General features: G+C 64.2%; 1 protein-coding gene across 4 annotated transcripts in view; it reads right to left on the reverse strand.

Annotated features, from left to right (window-relative positions):
• Nucleotides 1-4,797: 4,797 nt before the first annotated feature.
• Nucleotides 4,798-20,872, reverse strand: part of DCHS1 (dachsous cadherin-related 1) — a 76,580-nt gene continuing 60,505 nt past the window's right edge. For all 4 annotated transcript variants that reach the window (XM_054202013.1, XM_054202004.1, XM_054202033.1 and 1 more), the window contains exons 11-21: nucleotides 20,578-20,817; nucleotides 19,999-20,124; nucleotides 19,492-19,701; nucleotides 18,053-18,916; nucleotides 17,444-17,557; nucleotides 13,786-13,997; nucleotides 13,450-13,604; nucleotides 12,005-12,135; nucleotides 11,189-11,475; nucleotides 10,261-10,399; nucleotides 4,798-10,023 (exon numbers count right to left, since the gene is read on the reverse strand). In XM_054202013.1, the coding sequence (XP_054057988.1) occupies nucleotides 7,409-10,023; nucleotides 10,261-10,399; nucleotides 11,189-11,475; nucleotides 12,005-12,135; nucleotides 13,450-13,604; nucleotides 13,786-13,997; nucleotides 17,444-17,557; nucleotides 18,053-18,916; nucleotides 19,492-19,701; nucleotides 19,999-20,124; nucleotides 20,578-20,817 (5,093 nt within the window). In that variant the 3' untranslated portion in view covers nucleotides 4,798-7,408. The remainder of the gene's footprint in view (nucleotides 10,024-10,260; nucleotides 10,400-11,188; nucleotides 11,476-12,004; nucleotides 12,136-13,449; nucleotides 13,605-13,785; nucleotides 13,998-17,443; nucleotides 17,558-18,052; nucleotides 18,917-19,491; nucleotides 19,702-19,998; nucleotides 20,125-20,577; nucleotides 20,818-20,872) is intronic.

Here is a 20,872-nt window from a genome sequence, read left to right on the forward strand (position 1 = left end):
CACGTGAGGAGGCCGAAGCCACGGTCACGTGGGGGCAGGGCCCTACGCCCGCCAGTCACCCGGTGCCGGGGTTCCCGGTACCGCTGCCGTTACCGTTACCGTTACCAGTGCCATTGCCGTGGCCGGGAGGACCGGGGCCGCTGCCGGCCCATCCTCCCGGCCACTCGCCAGCGGGGCCGCCGGTCCCGGGGCGGGCTGCAGTGCCGGGCCCGGCGGAAAGGGCCGCTTGCCGGAGGCCCGGGAGGGGCCGCCCGGGCACGGCACCGGCGCGATCGGGTCCGCTCCCTGCGCCTCCGCCATCGGGCTGCCCCGTCCCTCTCCCGGTCGCCGCCCAGAGCGCCGCGGAGCCGTGATCGCGGCCGCCCGGAGGGATGGCCCGGGCAGGAGCCGGGGCCGCGGTGGCTGCCGGGGCCCAGGGTCCACCCGGGGGTCCTGGGCGGGGGGCGGGGGTCCGTGTAGGGCTGGTGGTCCCGTGCGGGTCCTGGTCAGGGGTCTGTGTAGAGATTGTGGTCCCGCGCGGGTCCTGGGCGGGTGTCAGGGGTCCGTGTAGGGCCAGTGGCCCCGTGAGAGTCCTGGGCGGGGGGGCCTGGGGTCCGTGTGTGGCCGGTGGTCCCGTGCGGGTCCTGGTCAGAGCTCCATTGTAGGGTGGTGGTCCCGTGCAGGTCCCGGTCAGGGGTCCGCGTAGGGCCGGTGGTCCCGTGCGGGTTTTGGGGGGGGGACAGGGGTCCCGTGGGGACCGGGCTGAGGAGCCCAGGCTGGGGTCCAGCTGGGGAGGGGCAGGGTACAGCCCAGAGACCCCCCGCACGGGTGGGCTGTTCGCTGGGGGAAGCGGGCCCCGGCGAGGGAGGGGTGCTCGGGAGCAGCGGGGCCCACGCAGAGGGTAGGGCTGGAGGCCCCCGTTCCATGAGGCTGCACCTCACTGGAACCTCGCTGGGGCGGGGGGGCAGTGGCCGCAGGGCTCGGTGGCTCAGAGGTGGCTCGGCGGGGGTGGCCGTATGGCAGGAGTCATGGCCGCACCGCGCCGCCGAGCGACTCGTGCAGCTCCTGTCCAGCTGGCGCTGTCACAGGCGGCCGCTTGGCTCGTGGAGCCGCCGAGCTCCAGCTTGCGGCTTCCTGCGCTGGTTCTCTCGGATGTTCGTTCCCACACTAGGAGCTCTCCTAATTAGGATGACAAAAGCGGTGTGATGACGATACGCGCAGATCTCGGGGTTGCGGAAGGTTCAAGCCATTTTTGCCGTTGCTGAAGGGAGCTGCGGAAGTGGTGCCTCGGACACCGCGGAGCGTGGCCCCTGCCCACAAGCCCCCAGGCAGCTCTGGAGGGGGTGTTCCGGCGGCGGCCGGCGGGGCAGAGGGTGCTGTGACCCCATCCGCCCCTGCCCAGTTTGGCTCAGCGAGCCAAGTCCTTGTCCCAGCCCGGTCACACGCGCAGACACGCTGCATACCGTGGCTCCAGCAGTTCCCAGTTGCTTTCCTGCTTCTGCAGAGCGGAGTCCAAGCCAGGAAGAGACGGACAATGGGAAAACCACCTGCCTGGCCCAAGCTGCCATGTCTCCCACGCCAGAGCCGCTCTGTGGCCGTCCAGAGCAGCAGCTGCCGGGGGGGGAGAGAGGCCCGGAGGGTCTGTCCTACCTCCGCAGCGGCACGGGGCATCACTGAAGCAGGGCTGATGCTTGGATTGTTGCTGGGAAGGTGAGGCTCCTTTCCTAGGAAAGGCCGGGCTGTAGCAGTCCGGCTGCTCTCCCTCCCGCAGCGCCGTGGGTGCCGCTCGGCGTGGAGGTGCCGCCTGCCCGGGCGGGCAGTGCCTGCGGCACGCCGTTGGCCCTGCTCCCTTTGGGTGGAGGGCGGCCGCCAGCGCACCCGGCGGGGCTGAACCAGCATCTTTCCTGTCCACAGACCCCCATCGGCTTCTCGTCGACGCTGGGACCTCGGCCCGCGTTCCTCAGGCTCACCCAAGCCCCTCTCTGGCCTCCAAGGTGCTTTCCCTGCCACCTGGAGGTCTTGTGTCTTCTAGGAACCCGCTGCTCCGTCCCCGTTGCTCGCGGGACGCCAGCCCTGCTCTGTGGGTGCTGCCCGTTAGCGTGAGCGTCTCTGCGAAGCCCTAGGGCACTCCTGGCCCCTGCAATTGGAAGCACATGTGGAGTTTCCATGCATGCGGCGCTGTGCGGTTTGCAGCAGCTGGAGCTGGTTGCTTGCCCGAAGCTGTGCAGTTGCACCCTGCGGGGCCGTGGGCCGGGGAGGCGGGGGGGGGGAAGCAGGGGACCTGTGCCGGGGGAGACAGCGGCCAGGGAACACGGGGAAAGGGCTGGGGCTGGTGGGTGCAGGGCAGCCGTTGGGGACGCGGGACCCGGTGCAGCAGAGGGAGCAGCCCAGCACCCCCTCGCAGCCAGCCAAGCCCCGGCCCCCCGGCCTCGCTGGTGGGAAGAGCGTTCGCTGCGCCACGGGAAGGCTCCTGAGCCGGGGCTGGGAGTCGCCTGCCCTGTGTGGTGCCCGAGCGTGGGGCTGGCCAGCTGGAGGTGGCCCCGGGTGCCATCCCTTCCCAGGACCCCGCAAGGAAACAACGGCTCGGGACGTGCAGGGAGGCGCGTGGGGCCCTGACGGCAGCAGAAAGAGGTGCAGAGCGCAGTCCCTGCACCCAGACCGCCGCTGGCCGTTCCCATTCCGCGGTGCCGCGCTCCCGGCCATGCAGCCCTTGCTGCTCCCTGCTCCCGCGCCCGGGCATCAGCCCTTCCCGCGTCCCGGCCCTCACCGCGTCCCGCCATGGGTGGGGTGGTCCGCCTTCCCCCCACCCCCCCCAGCCCCGTTCCCGCTTCCCAGCCCGCGTGGCACCGTCCCAGCAGCTGCAGCTGCAGCCTGGAGGGACTCGCCGCTGCTCAGCCCTGACGCACACGTCGGCCGGGGCCTGGGGCGCTGGGCAGCGCGCGCTGCCAGAGAGCCGCAGCCCACCCAGCCCTCCAGCTGGTTACAGCTTTGGGCAGGGCTGTCAGGGGGATGAGATTTGCGGGAGATTATTTCCTGGATCCGTCTGGCCGGCGAGGATTAGATTGCCCTGACAGAGCTAATTACTCTAACGAGCATCTGCTGCTGGTCTGACTCTGCAGCAGGCAGGGGACGAGAGAGCCTGAGCATCCAGCGGAGCTGCCGAGGTGTCCTGGGTGGAGCTCTGCTCGCCCGGCTCTGCTCGGCTGCTCGCCCTGGGCGTGCTTGGCTGCCGTTCCTGCCGGTGGAGGCAAGCGTGGCCTCTCCTTTGGACAGTCGGGACTACCCGAGGTCAGGCCATGCCAGGGGAGAACAGTAACATCAAGGTCCTTCCTGCTGGCCCGAGCCCCCCGTGTCTCAGCCGCAGAGCGGCGAGCATGCCTGGCATGTACCGGCATCGCTGCTGCTACCGGCCGGTGAGCTGGAAGGTGATAGATTCTGTGATAAAGTAGCACAGAGAAATGGTGGCAGGCGGAGGAAGCCCAACCGCCCGCTCGGAGAAGGGGACACCCTTCCCCAGGCGGTCACTGGCTGGGGACGCCCCCATGGTCTGAGGGTGGCACCCACCACAACGGGCACGTGGGAGCTGCTCCCCCAGGCCCGCCACGGGCTGAAGGGTCATCGCCCCGGGGTGTGGGACACGTTATGAGAGGCAAAACGCAGAGCGTTTTAGGATTGTGCAAGACTGAGTCTGGGATGTTTATCAGAGGTGAGGAGAAAGGTGAGGGAAGAGAGGGATCAAGGTGGTTTGGGGAGGAACAAAAAATGGGAAAACAGGGAAAAAGGGATAAAAGTGGCCAGCCACAGGTAAGTGGATTGATGGTCAGTACATTTGTCTGGCCGCGTCCTGCATCTCGTGACTCCACAGCCTGTCCGCTGTGTGTGTGTGTGTGCGCGTCTGCGTGCGCTGGTGTCCGTCATGGGAGGTCTGTTGCAGCTGGAGTGGGGCTGTGGCCTCAGGGACTTGTATGTCCCGGTGTCAGCAACTGGGGAAACTGGGAATCCGGGGGCACCCACTGGGCAGACTGTGCCTAAGCCCGGCTACGGGAGAGCTCCACGTTGTACACGGATATTCCTGCCAACAGCCCCTTGTCGGGCAGCGAGGGGAGAGGGATGGGGCTGTTGGTGCTGTTTGTGTGTGTCCGTGCTGTTCTGTGTGTCCGGCTGTGCGCACACACGCAGACGTCTCTCGTACACCCGCGTCCGTGCGTGTGCCCGGCAGGAAAACCCGCTCAGCCTCCCCACTGGTTAGACTGGGGCCGTGGCACTGCGGCGGCCTCATCTGCCGCGTTGGGCAGCCTCGCATAGAAGGGACCCGCAGGGTGTAGTCACCAGGGCCACGTGTGCGGCGGCGCCAGGACGCGCGCGGCCACACCACGCACCGCTGGAGGAGGCAGGGGCAGCCAGGCCGGGCCCCCGGTGCTGTGCTCAGGCTCTGGATTTCCTCTGCTGCGCTAAAGGCTGAAATACCTGCACCTCACGTGCCGGCCTGGCCTATTGCTGCAGCCAGGAGGCAACTGTGGCCCGGCCACGGGGCTGCCTGGAGCTGCCAGCGTCTGCCCCAGGGGCCAGAAGTAGCCGCGGCACAGCCCACGTGTCCCAGCTGGTCCCAGCTCTTCCACCCAAGGAGCTGCCCAGGGCCAAGTGCGGGGCGTGGGTCCTGCCCGGGCGTCTGTAGCCCGCAGCACGTTGCTGGTAGCCACGCCATGCGCCGAGCTCCACCGTGCCCCAGGTCCGTCTGCCCCCTGCCAGCCCTGCTGGTGCTTCTCACGGTGCCAGCGCAACGCCAGCCCGGCGCAGCAGGGATGATGTCCATCTCTGTACAAACAAGTGTGGTTTATTAAGGCATTTCTTTGAGAAGTTGGCACTTGGGTCCAGGCTGTGCTGGAACGGCCCAGTGTGCAGGCCGATGAGCGGCGCCCAATACATGCAGCTCGGCGAGACACGATACAAAAGGTACAAACAAAGTAGAAAACAGGAATCGTAGTACAATGTGTAAAAATAAATAACTGGAGGCTTGGCTCCTGGCTGGGCTCAGCAGCCCGTGGCTGTGTCCCCCCCTCCCCCTCAACCAAGTGGGGCTGCCGTGTGTCTGACCCTTCTATGAGGTGCGTGGTGTGTGTGGGGGGGTGACCCATCTGTGTGCCCCTGTCCCAAGCACGCAGGGGGGAGCAGGGCTGCTCGGCCGCCCTGGCAGGGCTCAGGGAGCGCACGGCCCCCCCAAGGCGTGCTCCCCGCAGTGCCCGTGAGCAGGACAGCCCGGCCCGGAGAGCAGGGACGAGGGGTGCCCGCCCCAAGGGCTGTCCCTCTGCTGAGCGAGGCAGAACCCATCCTCCCCTCCCGGGGCCGCCTTGGGTGCGCTGTGGCGCCCAGACAGCGCGGCTGTGGCCCTGCAGCCCCCTCGGTGCCACCATCGCTGCTGCAGATCCTCGTCCTGTGCCCAGGGCAGCTCCCAGGGCTGCCGGCACGGGGGACCCGCTCCCATGTGCATGGTGGGGACCGGGGCGCAGGCAGCATCCCCGCGGCGTGGGGACACCCGGAGCGCAGGCAGGGTGTCCTGGGACCTGCCGCACCGAGGGGAGGTTTGGGGCTGAGACAAGGAGAGATGGGGCTGCAGTCACGGCTGGTTCTTGGTGCGAAATGGGGAGGGAGCGGGCAAGAGTGGTGGGTTTTGGCTGCTGTGATAGAACATTTGGGGGTGGGGTTTGGAGCCACGGTGCTGACGTGCTTTGGGCTGAGGCTACAGAGTGGGTCTAGCGAAAGTGTGATAGGAAGGAAATTCCCCCAAATCCCCATCCGAGATGGCTGGGTGTCCTCCCTCACCCCACAAACACACACCTGAAGCCCAGGCTGCGCCTTTGGGGCTGCTGCAGTGCTCCACATGCCCCGCTCCCGGCCTTCCCTCTGCACCCAGGTCTGCGTGCGTGGGTCACAGTGACCGTGAGCACCCAGGGCCACGGCAGCAGTCCCCAGGACTGCGCTCCCAGGGCCACGCGACGCATGCTGGCTCCACCGTGAGCAGCCACGGGCTGCGGGGCAAGCGCTGGGCAGGGGCTGACCCCGGCGTGAGTGGGACACCAGCCGCGAGGCCGGCTGCGTGAGCGGTGCCGGAGTGAGGACGGGGACCAGCCCCATTGAAGCGTGGCTCTATCCCATGCTCACAACGTGGCACGAGGGAGCGGTGCAGAGCAGCACAGAGGGCTGGGGGTTCTGGCACCTACCCACATTTTGGAGGTGGCCCTGGTGGCCCAGGGCGCGGGGGAGGCCAGCTGCCCAGTGTCCCACCCTGTGGCTGTTAGATGACATGCCGGCTGCCACCGTGCCAGCTTCAGGCCACGTGGCGTTTTGGGATACCCCCTCCCACCCGCTCCCCTCAGGCCTGGGGCTGATGGAGTGGGAGAAGAGTCACTGGCTCATGTCTCTGAGCGGCCACCTCACTGCCTTTCCTGGGGCCAGGCCATCTCAGGGTCGGCTCTGCTGCAGCTCTCACGCTGCCGCTCCTGCCAGCCCCACCGCGCAGCTGCCGGCTCCGTGTTCGTGTCTGTGTCCGGTGCCCCAGCCCGCAGCCCAGAGAGGTACCTGGCCCCGGGAGCCGCTTCTCCAGGAACGGGGCTCCCATGCTGCGCAGGGCACCTGCCTCCCAGCCCAGGCCCCCAGGAACAGGGCTCTTCCAGCAGCCCTGGGAAGGAGATCCCTTAAAAGGGTCCCATGGGTGGGAGGCAGAAGGGCTTGAGAGACCCCAAAGGATCCCCTTCACCCCCACCAGCCATGGATGGGCAAGCGAAAAGCAGGCACTGCCTTCTCCTCCCACTCTAGCTTGGCTCGGGATGGGTCTCCCCTCACTTTTGGGAAGCAGGTTCAGCCATCCCCGTCCCCGCAGGCAGCACGGGCTGCTGTGGCTGTGCCTGCTGAGCAGCGCGTCCCTGCCCCGGGAGCATTCCTCCCCAGCGCCGCGAGCTCCTGCGGGGAAGGGGCCAGCGGGGATGGCTCAGCGTCCTGCTGCACCCAGGCCGCTGCGGGCCTTGGGCACGTGGCCGGTGCAGGGCAGGGTCTGCAGTACCCCAGCCCAGCAGGGCAGGGAGCACCCGTCTGCTCCCAGCCTCTCTCGGAGCACAGAGTACCATGAAGCATCATCCTGCCAGGCGCCGATCTGAGACGCCATGAGCAGTACAAGGAACCATCGCCCTGGGGTGCTGGCACTAGGATCAGCAGTCCACAGGGCACCAAAACCAGCACGGAATCTGCCAGACCACAGGGAGCGACGGGAGCCAACAACCCCAAAGGACACAGGAACCCACAGCCCCTGGGGGCCCCGGGCCAGGCAAGGTGCTGGGAGAGCAGGATTAGCACCCATGCAGAAGCAGCCCTGGGCTTGGCCCCGCTCCTGACCCCACGGCTGCGGGGTGGGGTGGAGGAGTCCCTGGGCCCAGGTCTAAATCCTGAGCTCGGCCTCCTCGGGGGGCTCCAGCGAGTGCTCAGCACTGATGGCGGAGGCAGAAGGCCCCTGTGAGATGCCAAAGGGCGAGACCACGGGGGAGCGGGCAGCCAGCGGGGACAGCGAGGGGGAGAAGCTGGGCGACATGGCAGAGGACGAGATGGAGCCCTCGTGGCTGATGGGCGAGCGGCGCAGGGAGGACGGGTGCGGGAAGGTCCTGCCCGGCGGCGGCTTGGGGGGCACAGACTTGGCACCCGGGTGGGCCACTGAGGTGATGAGGGGCGGGGGGTCGATGCGGGGCTTGGGCTCTGCCTTGGGCTTGGTCGGGAAGGGCTTGCGCAGGGAGCTCTCATCCTTGAGGCGGGCAATCTCCGTGAAGACACTGGCCAGCGGCTGGAACTGGGGGCACCAGTTCAGCAGGTAATCCCAGTTGTAGCTGCCGCGGAGCTCCTCATCGCTGGCTACGATGGCGGTAAGCGAGCCCTCCACGGAGGGCTTGCCATCCTCCGGGAAGGCATAGTCCTGAGGCTGGGAGGAGACACTGAGGCCACAGCGCACGCCGAGGAAGGCGCTGCCTCCTCCATCCTCGCGGTACAGCTGCGGGGGCGGCCCCGGCAGCAGCAGCCCGGAGCCCTTCTTGCTCTTGAACCACTGGGCGCTCTCCAGGGCAGCCGGCTCGCAGGAGATGTCGGAGAGCTGGTCGGCGTCTTGCTGGATGCCGGAGTCAGGGCCGCGAGCGGAGATGTGCTCCTGCATGGAGGCCGTGATGCTGGCCACGCGTGGGTACTCGTTGATCATCCGGATCTCGTCGTCCTCAGCGGCTTCGGCGGAGCCTCGGCCGCTGGAGTGCGAGGGGTCCAGCGAGCCGCCCCGCGTGTAGGGCCCTGCCGGCTCGCCCCCGTACCCCGGCAGGGCCTGGTGGTAAATGTGCTCGCCCCCGGGAAGCGCTGGCTCCTCGCGGCCGAGCTTCTGCAGGGAGCCACTCGGCACGCGGCCCAGCGCCCCGTCCCCTTCCGGCTTCTTGCGGCCCCGCCGGTGACGGGAGCGGACCAGGGCCAGCACAATGGCCACGGCGGCCAGCACCACCACAACCCCCAGCGAGGCGGCCACGGCCACCAGCAGCAGATTGAGGTCGGGGGCCAGGCCGAAGGAGGTGTGCGTGACGTCAATGATGACCTGCGCAGAGGCCGAGCGGGAGGCGGGCAGGGGGCTGCGCGCCTGCACCTCCAGGCTCATCTCGCGTGGCTCCCTCTTGGCACGCCCGGCCCCGGCCTGGGGCTGGCTGTCCACACGCAGGTAGATGGTGCCTGTGGTTTGGTTGATGGCAAAATACGGCGAGGGCTTTGCCAGGGAGTACAGTACGACGCCGTCAGCCCCTTCGTCCTCATCTGTTGCCAGCACCCGCCCGATGCTCTGCCCTTTGCGGGCGCCCTCAGGGACCTCAAAGTTGAAGGAGGGGCTCAGGAAGATGGGATTGTATTCGTCCTCCCCTGTCACCAGCACCCGCACTGTCACCGTGGCAGAGGCGTTGCCAGCATCAGTGGCCCTGACTAGTAGCTGGAAGGCTTTGGCTCGTTCATAGTCAAAGGTAAGTCGGGAGCGCAGCTCCCCAGAGCTGCTGTTGACGGCGAAGGCATCCCGGCCCTCCGCCATGCCGGGCTCCCCCACTGGCTGCTCCAGCACCGTGTATCGCAGTTCCCCAAAGACACCGGTGTCTGCGTCGATGGCACGCAGCGTGGTGACCAGCGTGCCGGGAGGCAGGTTCTCTCGCATGCTGGCGCTCAGCACCTCCACTGGGAAGTACGGCTTGTTATCGTTGACGTCCTTCACCTCGATGGCTACAGGTACCAGCGCAAAGTGCCCGCCTGGCACATCCGTGGCCTGCACCACGAGCGCATGCAGTGCCTGGGCCTCCCGGTCCAGGGGCCGTGCCAGGCACAGGGCCCCCGTGTTCTCGTGAAGCTGGAAGAGCCCATGCTGGTCTCCTGAGCTGATGGTGTAATGAACGTGGCCGCGGGGCCCCGAGTCAGCATCGTGGGCCACCACGCGCAGCAGCTCTGTGCCGGGGGGTGCGCTCTCGCTCACGGCGGTGCGGTACTCGGCTCGGGTGAACACGGGTGGGTTGTCGTTGACATCCTGCACGGTGATGAGCACAGGCACCGTGGCGCTGCGCTGCGGCAGGCCCCGGTCCGAGGCCGCCACAGTGAGGTTGTAGACGGGGATGGCCTCAAAATCCAAGTGTTCCACGAGCACCAAGGCACCCTGTGTGCGGAGATGCCCCCCTGCCCAGGCCACCCGGCTCTCCACCTGGAAGGCGTTGCCACCATTGCCACTGACGATGGTGTAGTCGAAGCCAGCATTCTCCCGGGAGAGGTCGGCATCGCCTGCCTCTAGCGTCAGCACGGTGGTTCCTGGGCGCAGGTCCTCGGGGACGCTGGCATTGTAGCGTGGCGCATGGAAGCTGGGGCTGTGGTCATTCACATCCAGCACCTGGAGCTGCACTGTGGCCCAGGACGAGAGGCTGGGAGAGCCACGGTCGCGGGCCTCCACCACCAGGTCCAGGGTGGGCTGGTTGGCGTCAAATTCCACCCGCCGGATGGTGAAGAGGGTCCCTGTGAGGGCACAAAGCCAGAATCAGCATGGGGGCCAAGAGGCAGCCGGGAAGGGTGTCAGGGTTATTGGCTGGTGGAACAGGCGTCCGGGACGCTGTGGCGGGAGCACTCGGAGGCCACCCCAGACAGCGACCCGGTGAGGGGCTGAGCCTGGGCCAGCCTGGGGGCACCTCCCTCCGCCGGCACTGCCAGAGCAACCCACAAGACAGACCCCACACAGCAGCCAGCCCCACGCACCGTTGCTGGGGTCAATGGCGATGTCAGGGCTGGGCACGGCCAAGTGGAAGGTGACATCCCCGTTGCTCCCCGAGTCCGGGTCGGTTGCGCTCACGGTGAGAATGATGCTGCCCGCAGGCGTGTGCTCCGGCAGTGTCACCTGGAAGAGGAGGAAGCCCCAGTCAGCGCCTGTTCCCCCTTGCCTGGAGCCAGCCAGCAGGGCTGGGAGAAGGTCTGGGGCTGGCCAGGGCAGCGATAGCCAAGGTGGCCCAGCTCATCGCTGGCCAGGGCCTTCCCCACCTCTGCCCCAGGGCCATGGCTGGCATGCTGAGGGGGCCTGCCCCACGTGCACAGCACCTAGCCCTGTTAGTGTGACTCCCGACCAGTTTCAGCATCCAGTTCCTGATCCTTTTCTCTACTTTGCCCTGCTATTCTGAAGAACATTTTATACAAATCAAAACAGCTCTTTTGGTGTGCCAAACAGCACGTATAAACAGACAGTTCCATCGGTCTCTGCTCTCACAACCTCCAAGCGTTTCTGTGGCTTCCCAGCTTCTTGCGTCTGCTCCAGAGATGCAGCACATTTGCGCGCGTCAGCTTTCATCCAGCGATCCGCCTACGGGGCCCCAGACCGGGTCTTGCCAGAAACACTTGTCCGGGTTGTGACCCATCTCCCACCACTTCTGGCCTTGCCAGTGTTCCCACCTATTCCAGCATGTCCCATCTGCCTGCAGCTGTGCAGGCCCGCAGCTGCCGATCCCAGCGCTACGTGCCTGGTTTCAGCCTCCCGTCCATGCCACAGTGACAGCACAGGGGGTGTCAGGATGTGGACGGAGCCCAGGGAGAGAGGGGAACTCTGTGCCTGGTCAGGCCAGTGAGCCAGGCAGGGGCAGCAGAGGGGCTGGGGCAGGACGGCCCACGCTGCCCGTCACGCCTGGGTGCACAGTACCTGGTAGAAGCCCTGGCTGAAAGTCGGTGCGTTGTCATTCACGTCCTCCACAACGACGGTGAGGTTGGCCTCCGTCTCATGGCGGGTGTCGGAGGCACGCAGGGTGAGGGTGTAGTGGCTGCGCTGCTCATAGTCCAGTGGCCCCGTCAGGGCAATGCGTCCTCCATACCGCAGCACGCTGAACGTGCCCACGGCATCACCATCCAACATGAGCGCGTAGGAGAGCACGGGGCCCGAGTCCACATCGTTCCCGGTCAGCTGGGCTATCTGGGTGCCCAGCAGCGTGTCTGTGGAGAGGCAAGGTGTGAGCAAGCAGCACGGTCTCCCTGGAGAAGACCCGGCTCACGTGGTGGGAAGCCAGCTCAGCCCAAAGCCTGAGCACCGAGGACAAGGGGGGAGACGCTCGGGGTGAAGGGGAAGGTCTTGGGAGGTCGACAGGGCAGGTCAAGGCTGGCACAGGCACGGGGCACACGGGACAAGGACGGAGGGCAGGCAGGGCATGTGTGTGCAGCCAGAGCCCCTGCAGCGCGGGCAGGGGCCAGGGATGAGTTGGGAATTCAGCTGGTTCCCTCAGGACACAGCTGCAGCACAGGGGCTGTACAACCCCCTGCCCCAGGCCGTCACAGACCAGGCAGCGCCGAAGAGCAGAGGGGGAGCTCAGCCAGTGGGTCAGCACAAGCTGGCCCTTGGCAAGGCAACATCTCTGGGGGCCTCAAGAGGCCTTTCTGGGGGCTTCTCCCCGACCCACGGGTGCCCATCGCGCCTCAGCTCTTGCCATCGGTGACGCATTACCTCACGGGGCTGAGCTGCACTTACTCTCTGGGACCCGCACCTCCCAGGGAAACGGGATGGTGGGGCTGTTGTCATTGACGTCCATCACCACAACGGTCAGCGTGGCAGAGCCCACAAGAGGCGGAGTCCCTCTGTCCATTGCCGTTACCACCAAACTGCGGGCAAGCACAAGGTTCACAGACATGTGGCCATATGTGTGAGGGAGCAATGCATGCATGCGCTGCATCTGGGACATGTCGGGGGGGGGGTACTGCATGTGTGCACAGGGTTGGAGCGGGTCCATGTGGCAGTGGAACTGTGCACAGCATCTGGAGCGTCTGGGGCAACGGATATGTGCAGAGCATCTGGAGCGCACGTGTGGGGCAGCGGACGGGCGTACATCCAGAGCATGGCGGGGCAGGGCAGCAGAGGGATGCACATTTGAGGTGTGCGTTCGGAGGGCAGGGGCTTTGTGTCCAGCACCCGGAATGTAGGAGCGGGCAGAGAATGTGGGCACGCGTGTTTGGAGCAGGCGGTGGGCAGCGGATTCCTGCACAGGCCTGGCATGGGCACGTGGGACAAAAGCGACATGGTTGGAGGCTTTTGCAAGTGGAGGGAAGTGGATTCACCCACAGCATTTTCAGTCTGTGCGAGGGGCCAGAGTCTGGAATGTGCGTGGGAGGTGATGCAGGCAGAATAGGGGCGCAGTGGGGTGCAGGGAGATGGGCATTTGGAGCATATCTGGGTGTTGGGGAACGCGCAGAGCCTCTCTGCGGACTGGTGATGGGTATGCGAATGGAATGGATGCCCTGGGCCTCGCCATGCCCGGGAAGAGGGGAGAGAGCCACGTAGCCACTGGAGCATGCACACGGGGAGAGAACATAGCCCTGGGTGGGGGGCAGAAGTTGTTCCTTGCATCTGAACCATACACACGTAAAAGGGTAGGGGAGGACTTAAATTCATTGCGTGTAGCGTTTGCCATTATCCTATACAGGTGTGGCTAGGCTGGCTGGGCGATGTGCACGTGGTGAGGGCCCAGAGGACCAGCGCTGAATGCAGGAGGACTTGCAAGAAGGTGCAGGGCAGGGCATTAGCACCTGGAGCGCACGTCGGGGGCAGAAGGGTGCAGCGCGTGGGGGCGGGAAGGAACTGAGCATATGTGGTCTGGATTAAGCAGGCAGGAGAGGGAACGGATGCAGCCCCTGAAAAGAGCCCACTGCTCCCCTCCCAATCTTCTCAGATTTGCAGGGACCAGGCTGAATGGAGCAGTGGCTCATCTCACGGCCATCTGTCATGCTTCAATACCATTTGCTCCCCGTGTTAACACTAAGCCTAAGTTCCTGCTGTTTGGCAAAAACATTTTACAGACAGGGCTGCGACAGCTTTGGGTGGCACTAAGCAGCAGAGCATCCCCCCCCAGCCTTGGGGACGTTGCTCCACAGCTATGCCCCCCTCATATCGGCGGCACGAGTTAGTCTGGCTCCACTCACCGCGTCTGGGACCAGATCTCCCTGTCCAGGATGGCAGCAGTAGTGATGGTGCCAGTCTGAGGATCGATGTGGTACAAGCCTGTCATTGGCAGGGACTGGTTGATGGCGTAAGTCACCTGCCCATTCGCTCCCTGGTCCAGATCATCTGCCAGGACCTGCAAAGCCACATGAGAGATTCAGCAGTGCAATTGTGGAGCCCTGCAAACCACAGTCCTCCAAAGCTAGACCTATCCGTAGGTGCCAGCCCCAGGCCCATGGCACAGTCCCCCAGCCCATCACCCCGGCACAGAGGCAGGCCAGGGGCCTCGATGTCCCCGTTCGTGTCCCCAGCGATACCTGGATGACTGGTGAGTCATAGCTCTGTGACTCCCAGATGAACGCCACGTAGTTCTGCAGCTGGAAGCGTGGCAAGTTGTCGTTCACATCTTGCAGGTTAAGGTTTATGGCCATAAAGCCGAAGGAAGCTGCTGTCTCTGCCTGGACCACGAGGCGCAGCCGGGGGCTGGCCTCGAAGTCCAGGCTGCTGGAGTCCTGAACTGAGATGGCACCTGGGAGCAGGGAAACAGCAGGACGGGGTGGGTGAAGAGGGGGGCGAGCGACGCACCAGCACATCCAGCCCTCATCTTCTCTTTCGTTCCCTTGCACTCAGTCCATCCCTCCGCTCCCCCATCCGTTCTCAAACGCAGAACACACACACTGAGCTCCTCTGAGCCCCCTCCAAACTGACGGCCTTCTCGTCGGACCCAGCGAGTTGTCCTGGGTCATGCGTCCTGCACCTCGCTCCGTACAGACTGCTTCTGCTTACGCTAAAGCATGCAATAGCCTTCCCCTGTGGAGACACCATCTGACGTATGGCCAGTTTAAAAAAACCCCGCTCCATGGCAAGCCCCATACTGCTACACAAGCTCATCACGCTCCAAGCCAAAGTCACCAAACTGCAGCTATTAGTTTTGGGCAAATCCTTACAAAGACGCTGTAGGAGCTGCCAGCTGTTCTCCTGCTAGGGGTCTGCTAGGACAGACATCCGTTCTTATCCCGCTGAACCACTGCACCTGGGCTTTTGTAATGACAAAGCATTGCTGTCCCACCCAAGAAGGTGGAGGGCATCCAAGAAGATATTCTAAAACGACTGGCAGTATTCCTACAGGCACGCATTCAAGTGGAATGCGGAGGAACTGTGCTCCTGTGGCTGAATTCCTGCCTTGGGGATTCCTGCAGGGCCTCCCTCTCTCTGCAGCCCGTTTCAGCATCTACGTGCAACCACCAGGTGAAGTGCTCAGGCTATGGGTGTGCAGCAGCAGGCAGCGAGGACAGCTCTGTGGCCGTGGACAAGCCCAGCTTCTGCGTAAGAGCTCTGCTGCCAGCTTTGCATCACGGTCACGGGAGCTCCAGCTTTCAGCGCACAGCTGAAACCAGGCTGCATGTCCAGGAACGGAAAAACACAGATTACGGCTACTAGCATGGTGGCCTGGTTTGGAGAACAGCTGCGTCCTCACCTCCTGCAACCCAAGGGCTGGGAGCCGGCTGTGCTCCCCTGCCCCTCTGCCACCGTTTGACTGCCGCAGCGGGCCCTGCCTCCAGGGCTGGCTTGGCCCAGAGAAAATACAAGGAGAGCAGTCAGCAGCAGCAGCAGAACGCCTTCTGAAGGGTTGTTCCTGCCTGGGACAGAAGCAGCAGAGCCTGAGGTGCCACAGTATGGGCTGAGGATGCTCCTGTGACATTCCCCTGCTCTGGTCTTGTCCACAGCAGGCACTTTAGTGTGCTCTCCAATGCAAAGCTCTCGCAGAGCTCCTGTGGACATCAGCTCTGGTCCTCCCTGCAGAGGAGAGAAGGCTAGGGATGGCTGAGGACAGTCATGGACCAGTGCCCATGCACTGGCCCATTGTCACAGCAGAGCCGAGGAGCCCAGTCTAACGCTGCTTGGCAGCTGGCGCAGGGCAGGAGAGCAGTGCTGTGCCAGCCCCCCCTTGCCCTCCCTCACCATGGTGCTCCAGCATGCAGGCCCTTGCCCTGGGAGAAAGCAGGGCAGACAAATGGGACTCAAGGAGGGACATGTTTTAAGGGAAAAATCCTGCATTCTGGGAACTTTGCCCGAGGGAAATGTTTCCCCATTGAAATGAAGTGGCATTGCCACAGCAACCAAGGTGCAACTGAGGTGCAGCCAGGACACGTCCAGGGTGTTCTCAGAACCGCTGGCGCACACGGCTTGAGCAGAGACGAGATGAAGGGATGCGAAGGGACAAGCGTTACAGGGGGAGATTTGTGATTCTGTGATCCCGTCAGGCCTTGCTGCAGCGCAGCATGGCAGCTTGCCACGCAGGCCAGTGTCACAGCCACACGTGGTGTAGCAGAGCCCTGCTTATACCACCCGGGACAGCAGGGAGAGGGGACCTCTCTGCGTGACCGACCTCATAGGTCTCAGCCTCCCACACCGGGGAGCAAGAAGCTCCAGCTTGATGTCAGTGCTACGACGACTGAATTTCTCATATCATAGAACAGTTTGGGTTGGAAGGGACCTTTAAAGGTCAGATAGTCCAATCCCCCTGCAATAAGCAGGGACATCTCCAACGAGATCAGGTTGCTCAGAGCCCAGTCCAACCTGAACTGGAACGTTTCCAGGGACGGGGCATCCACCACCTCTCTGGGCAACCTGGGCCAGGGGCTCACCATCCTCATTGTAAAAAATTTCTTCCTGAGATCTAGTCAAAATACTCCCTCTTCTAGTTTAAAGCCATGACCCCTTGTTTTATTGCAACAGGCCCTGCTAAAAAGTCTGTCCCCATCTTTCCTATAAGCCCCCTTTAAGTACTGAAAGGCCACAATAAGGTCTCCCCGGAGCCTTCTCTTCTCCAGGCTGAACCCCCCCAGCTCTCTCAGCCCGTCCTCCCAGCAGAGGGGCTCCAGCCCTCCCAGCATCTCCGGGGCCTCCTCTGGCCCTGCTCCAGCAGCTCCGTGTCTCTCCTGTGCTGAGGCCCCAGAGCTGGAGGCAGCACTGCAGGGGGGTCTCCCCCGAGCGGAGCAGAGGGGCAGAATCCCCCCCCTCGCCCTGCTGCCCACGCTGCTGGGGATGCAGCCCAGGCTGCGGGGGGGTTTCTGGGCTGCCAGCGCGCGTTGCCGCCTCATGTTGAGCTTCTCATCCATCAACATCCCCAAGTCCTTCTCCTCAGGGCTGCTCTCCATCCCTCCATCCCCAGCCTCCGGACCGGGGGCTGTGATATGTGCACCAGCCTCACCGCAAGGCAACCCCAACCCTCACCCTCCCTCAGCCAGGCTTTCCCTGATGCGAAGGGATCCACGGCCCTTCAAAAGCTGTCCATTGAAGCACGTGCTGCAAACAATGCCGGCTTGCCCAGTCTCACTGGGCAGCATCCTGCAACCTGCCTCCCTGCTCTGCCCGGGCTATCCGCCACCCACAGGCGCCACCGACGTGCTCAGCACCTGCTCACTGCCCAGGGACCAGCCTGAGCGGTGGGAATCCTTAGAACGCCCACTGGACAGTGAGCGGTTCCCCAGTTATTGTCACCTTTGGGACCGCACAGAGACAGCCATGGATCAGTCCCAGTAGCACCGTGCACGCCAGAGAACAAAGCGCAGCAGCCCGGGTGCCTGGCTCCGAGGCCCCGGCACGGGATGTGTCATTTGGCTGAACTTGCCATCCGAGGCAGGGGCTGCACCCAGATTGCATCTTAGCGATGGCCCTGGCCTCTGCTAAATCCTGAACCAGGCCTAGGCGTTTTTGGGGAAAAGTCCAGTTAGGAGGGACCAAAACTGGGCTGGGAGCTGTGCCAGCAAGCTCTGGACAACGCCAGGTGAGTGTTCACGTCCAAATACTAACACTATGTAATTTACTGCTATAGAGGTGTGGACTCTGTTCTAGTCCACAGTGGCTGTTCCCCTCTGGGGGGGCTCCGAGCCTTGTGAGCGGGGAGCAGGGGCTGGCAGAGCGCTGGTGCCCTCCCACTCGCTGCTTCCCCGTCTGGGCTTGGTGCTGTACCTGAACTGGGCTGGATAAGGAACGCATTCTTCTCGTTGCCGCTGACGATGCTGTAGGTGATGCGCCCAGAAGAGCCCCCCGTGTGGGTAGCTTGGATGTTTGCCACAGCAGTGCCTGGAAGAGAGCGGAAGAGCGTGAAGGGGCAGCAGAGTCTCGGGGCAGGTGGCAGAGGGGGTGGGCGTGTGGGGGCGGCACAGGCTGTACCACCGGAGCACAGCTCTGCCCGAGGACACTGCTGCCAGAGGACGTGAGATCTAATGGTAATTTTGTGTTGGGAGCAGCTAGGATTCCTGGGGCCCGTCCATGGCCCCTCTGTGATCTCACTGTGACTCGCGGGGACCTTCCAGGAGCCACTGGGCACCTGTAACTGCCTACAGCGATCCGAACAGCCTGAGGCAAACCCACAGGGGCTACCACCCTGAACAGCCTGCGCACCAGTCAGACCCCGCAGCCCCTCGGGTCTACCCAAAGCATAATGGGGCTTCCCAAGACCCTGCCGTGCTCCCTGGTTTGAAGTTCCCACAGCTTTGCCAGCCCAGCACCCACTTTCCCTCCTGTCCCGTCCCATTTCATCCCAGCACTTGCTGGTCAACTCTGCCCAGCTTATACCTGGGGCAGCATTTTCTGGTATGGCCACATCACTGGTGCTCCGGGGGAAGCGCAGCCCCTGGTAGGGCTCTTCCTGCAAATGGATCACCACCACGCCGGTAGAGGAGAGCGCCGGCTGCCCCAGGTCTGTGGCCAGGATGAAGAGCGTCCGCTGGCGCTGGCTGAGCGAGCTCAGGGGCTGCAGCAGCTGGATGTCCCCTGTGTAGGAGTTGATCGCAAAGGCGGAGTTGGGGGTGGCGAGGCGATACAGGATGGAGGCATTGGCACCTGCATCCCTGTCCTCTGCCCTCATGGTGGCCACGACCTGCTTGAGCGGGGTGTGGCGGGACAAGTTGACAGTGAGTGGGCTGTGCAGGAAAGCAGGGGCATGGTCATTGACGTCTCGCACGGTGACAGTGACGCGCACAGCCGCGCTCTTGGGCTCCCACGGTGCTGAATCCACAGCCTTGGCCAGGAAGCTGTAACTGGGGTGGCGTTCCCGGTCCAGCGCCTGGGCACTTCTGATGTGCCCGCTCTGCGGCTCGACCTGGAACATGCCAAGTGACTCATTGCCCAGGTAGTAAGAGACCTGCCCATTGGTGCCTTCATCAGGGTCCTCAGCCACCAGCTGCAGCACCAGGGCGCCAACAGGCAAGTCCTCTGGCACCTCTACCACATACGAGGCTTGAGCAAAACCAGGTGCGTTGTCATTCAGGTCCAACACCCGCACGTTCACTGCCATGGTGGCGCTGCGCGGGGGGGTGCCGTGGTCTTGCACCACCACTGTGAGGCTGTAGGAAGCAACTTGCTCCCGGTCAAGGGCACGTGCAGTGGAGAGGACACCGGAGACTGGGTCTAGGCTGAAATCCTGCCCAGGGTCTCCATCTGGAAAAGAAGAGAGGGAATAACAAGACAGCGTGACTATAACTGCCACGAGGAAGGACCTGCCCTATGCTGCCCAGAGAAGACAGCATGAAGCCCACCCCAGTGCGGCCTGGCAGGGAGGGCGGAGTGAGCAGTTCTGTGGTCAACCTCCTTGGTCCAGCTCTGTGTGTCTGTGCAAGAACTGCCTCCAACAGCTCACAGGCCAGTGCCGCTGTCACAGGAAGCCCCCAGACAATGCACAGCGTAACAGCAAGGAGATCTCACTTAGCAACCTGTACCTTCAACAGGTCAGAGCGGCCAAGAGAGGTACGGAACTAGTCCAAGCCCGGGGAACCAGACAAGAGCCTGGGGAATGAGGAAATGCAGCCTCTCCAGATCTTGGGGTGCTCTTTACTGGGGGCAGAGAAACTAGAGGGCTGAGAGGGCAGCAGTTACACGTGGTTTGGAGCAGGAGAGAACTGGGGTGGAACAGGAACTGTCACAGGCGGATGCTTCCCAGAGCCATGGGCAACCCAGGGTGAACAGAGCTTACCTGCCGCCGAGAAAGAAGCTACAGAGCTCCCTGTGCACCTCACCTGCCACGCGGTATTCCAGGCGCCCGTTCTCGCCTCCGTCAGGATCGGTGGCCCGCAGGGTGTAGAGTGCCACACGGCTCTGGTTCTCGGGGACCTCCACAGAGCAGGACTCACTCTCTAGGTGTGGCGCGTGGTCATTCTCATCCCCTACTGTTATCCGCACAGTTGCCTTGGAGAGGTTGGGGGGCAGGCCACCATCCCGCGCATAGACTGCAGGAACAGAGCAAGAGCGCTGCAGGCTGCCCTGCGGACTGGGAGCTACCATCAGGGCTGTCATCACACGCAAACGCCCAGACAATCGCAGGGGCAGCCAGGCATGGGATCGCTGGCGTTCCTGCGTGCTCAAACCACCCAACCACCCCGCCTGCCCCACAGACCCCCATCGCTTCCCGTGCCCTCCCTCCCTGCGATACTGCCCTACTCCAGCAGTGGGGAGCACCCATCTGCCTCCCCTCTGCTCTCTACCCCCCCGCCGGCGGAGCCTCTCATGCACCAGCACAGCCCTACCCATCAGCACGTGCTGCTCCTGCTCCTCGCGGTCCAGGGCACGTGTGGTGACAATAAGCCCCGTCTGTGGGTGGATGGAGAACGGCCCCCCCGAGAGAGTCCCGTAGGACACCTGCCCATTGGCACCTGCAGGGAGGAACACGGTTTGAGGGCAGCCCAGCAGCAACCCCAGAGCCCTGCGCCTCCTTCCTCCCACGCCTCCCACCCAGGGGTCACGCAGGCTGTGGGAGAGGATGATCTCACTCCCCGGCAAGTAAAGCTGGGGCAGAGATGTGGGGTGGAGGGAGGTCCTAGCCCAGCCCAGCTTGTGGAGGGGAAAGACGGGCCGAGGAACCTCCAAGGAACAAAGGCCACTGCCTTGGGGAGCAGAGGGAATCACAGTCCCTGTTCTCATTCTCAGCTTCTCCCAGGATTCAGCCTCTCTCTCCTCTCCAGGCCAGGAGATGACCCTTCCCTCCATGCTCAGCCAGGCTCTCCAAAGCAGGTGGAAGGGAGCGGAGTGCACCCAGTCCTGAGTGCCGCATCTCCAGAAGGGCCCCTGACCAAACAGGGCAGCTCACCCTCGCCCTGCATCCTCACCCAGGTCCCGGTCCGTGGCCAGCACCTGCAGCACAGGGCTGCCAGCTGGTAAGTTCTCCATGATGTGTGCTTCATACTCAGGTTTCTCAAAAGCGGGAGCTTCATCGTTGACATCCAGCACCAGCACAGACAGTAGCTGCGTGGCGGAGCGGCGCGGGAAACCGTGATCCATGGCCACCACGGTCAGGTTGTGCTGCACCACCTCCTCCCGGTTGAGGGCCCGCACGATGGAGAGCGCGCCTGCAGACACAGGGAGAGCGGTGAGCTGGGACCACGCAGCACCGGGGCCGACTGT

This window comes from Rissa tridactyla, chromosome 1, assembly GCF_028500815.1.
Source record: "Rissa tridactyla isolate bRisTri1 chromosome 1, bRisTri1.patW.cur.20221130, whole genome shotgun sequence".
NCBI classification, from domain to species: domain Eukaryota; kingdom Metazoa; phylum Chordata; class Aves; order Charadriiformes; family Laridae; genus Rissa; species Rissa tridactyla.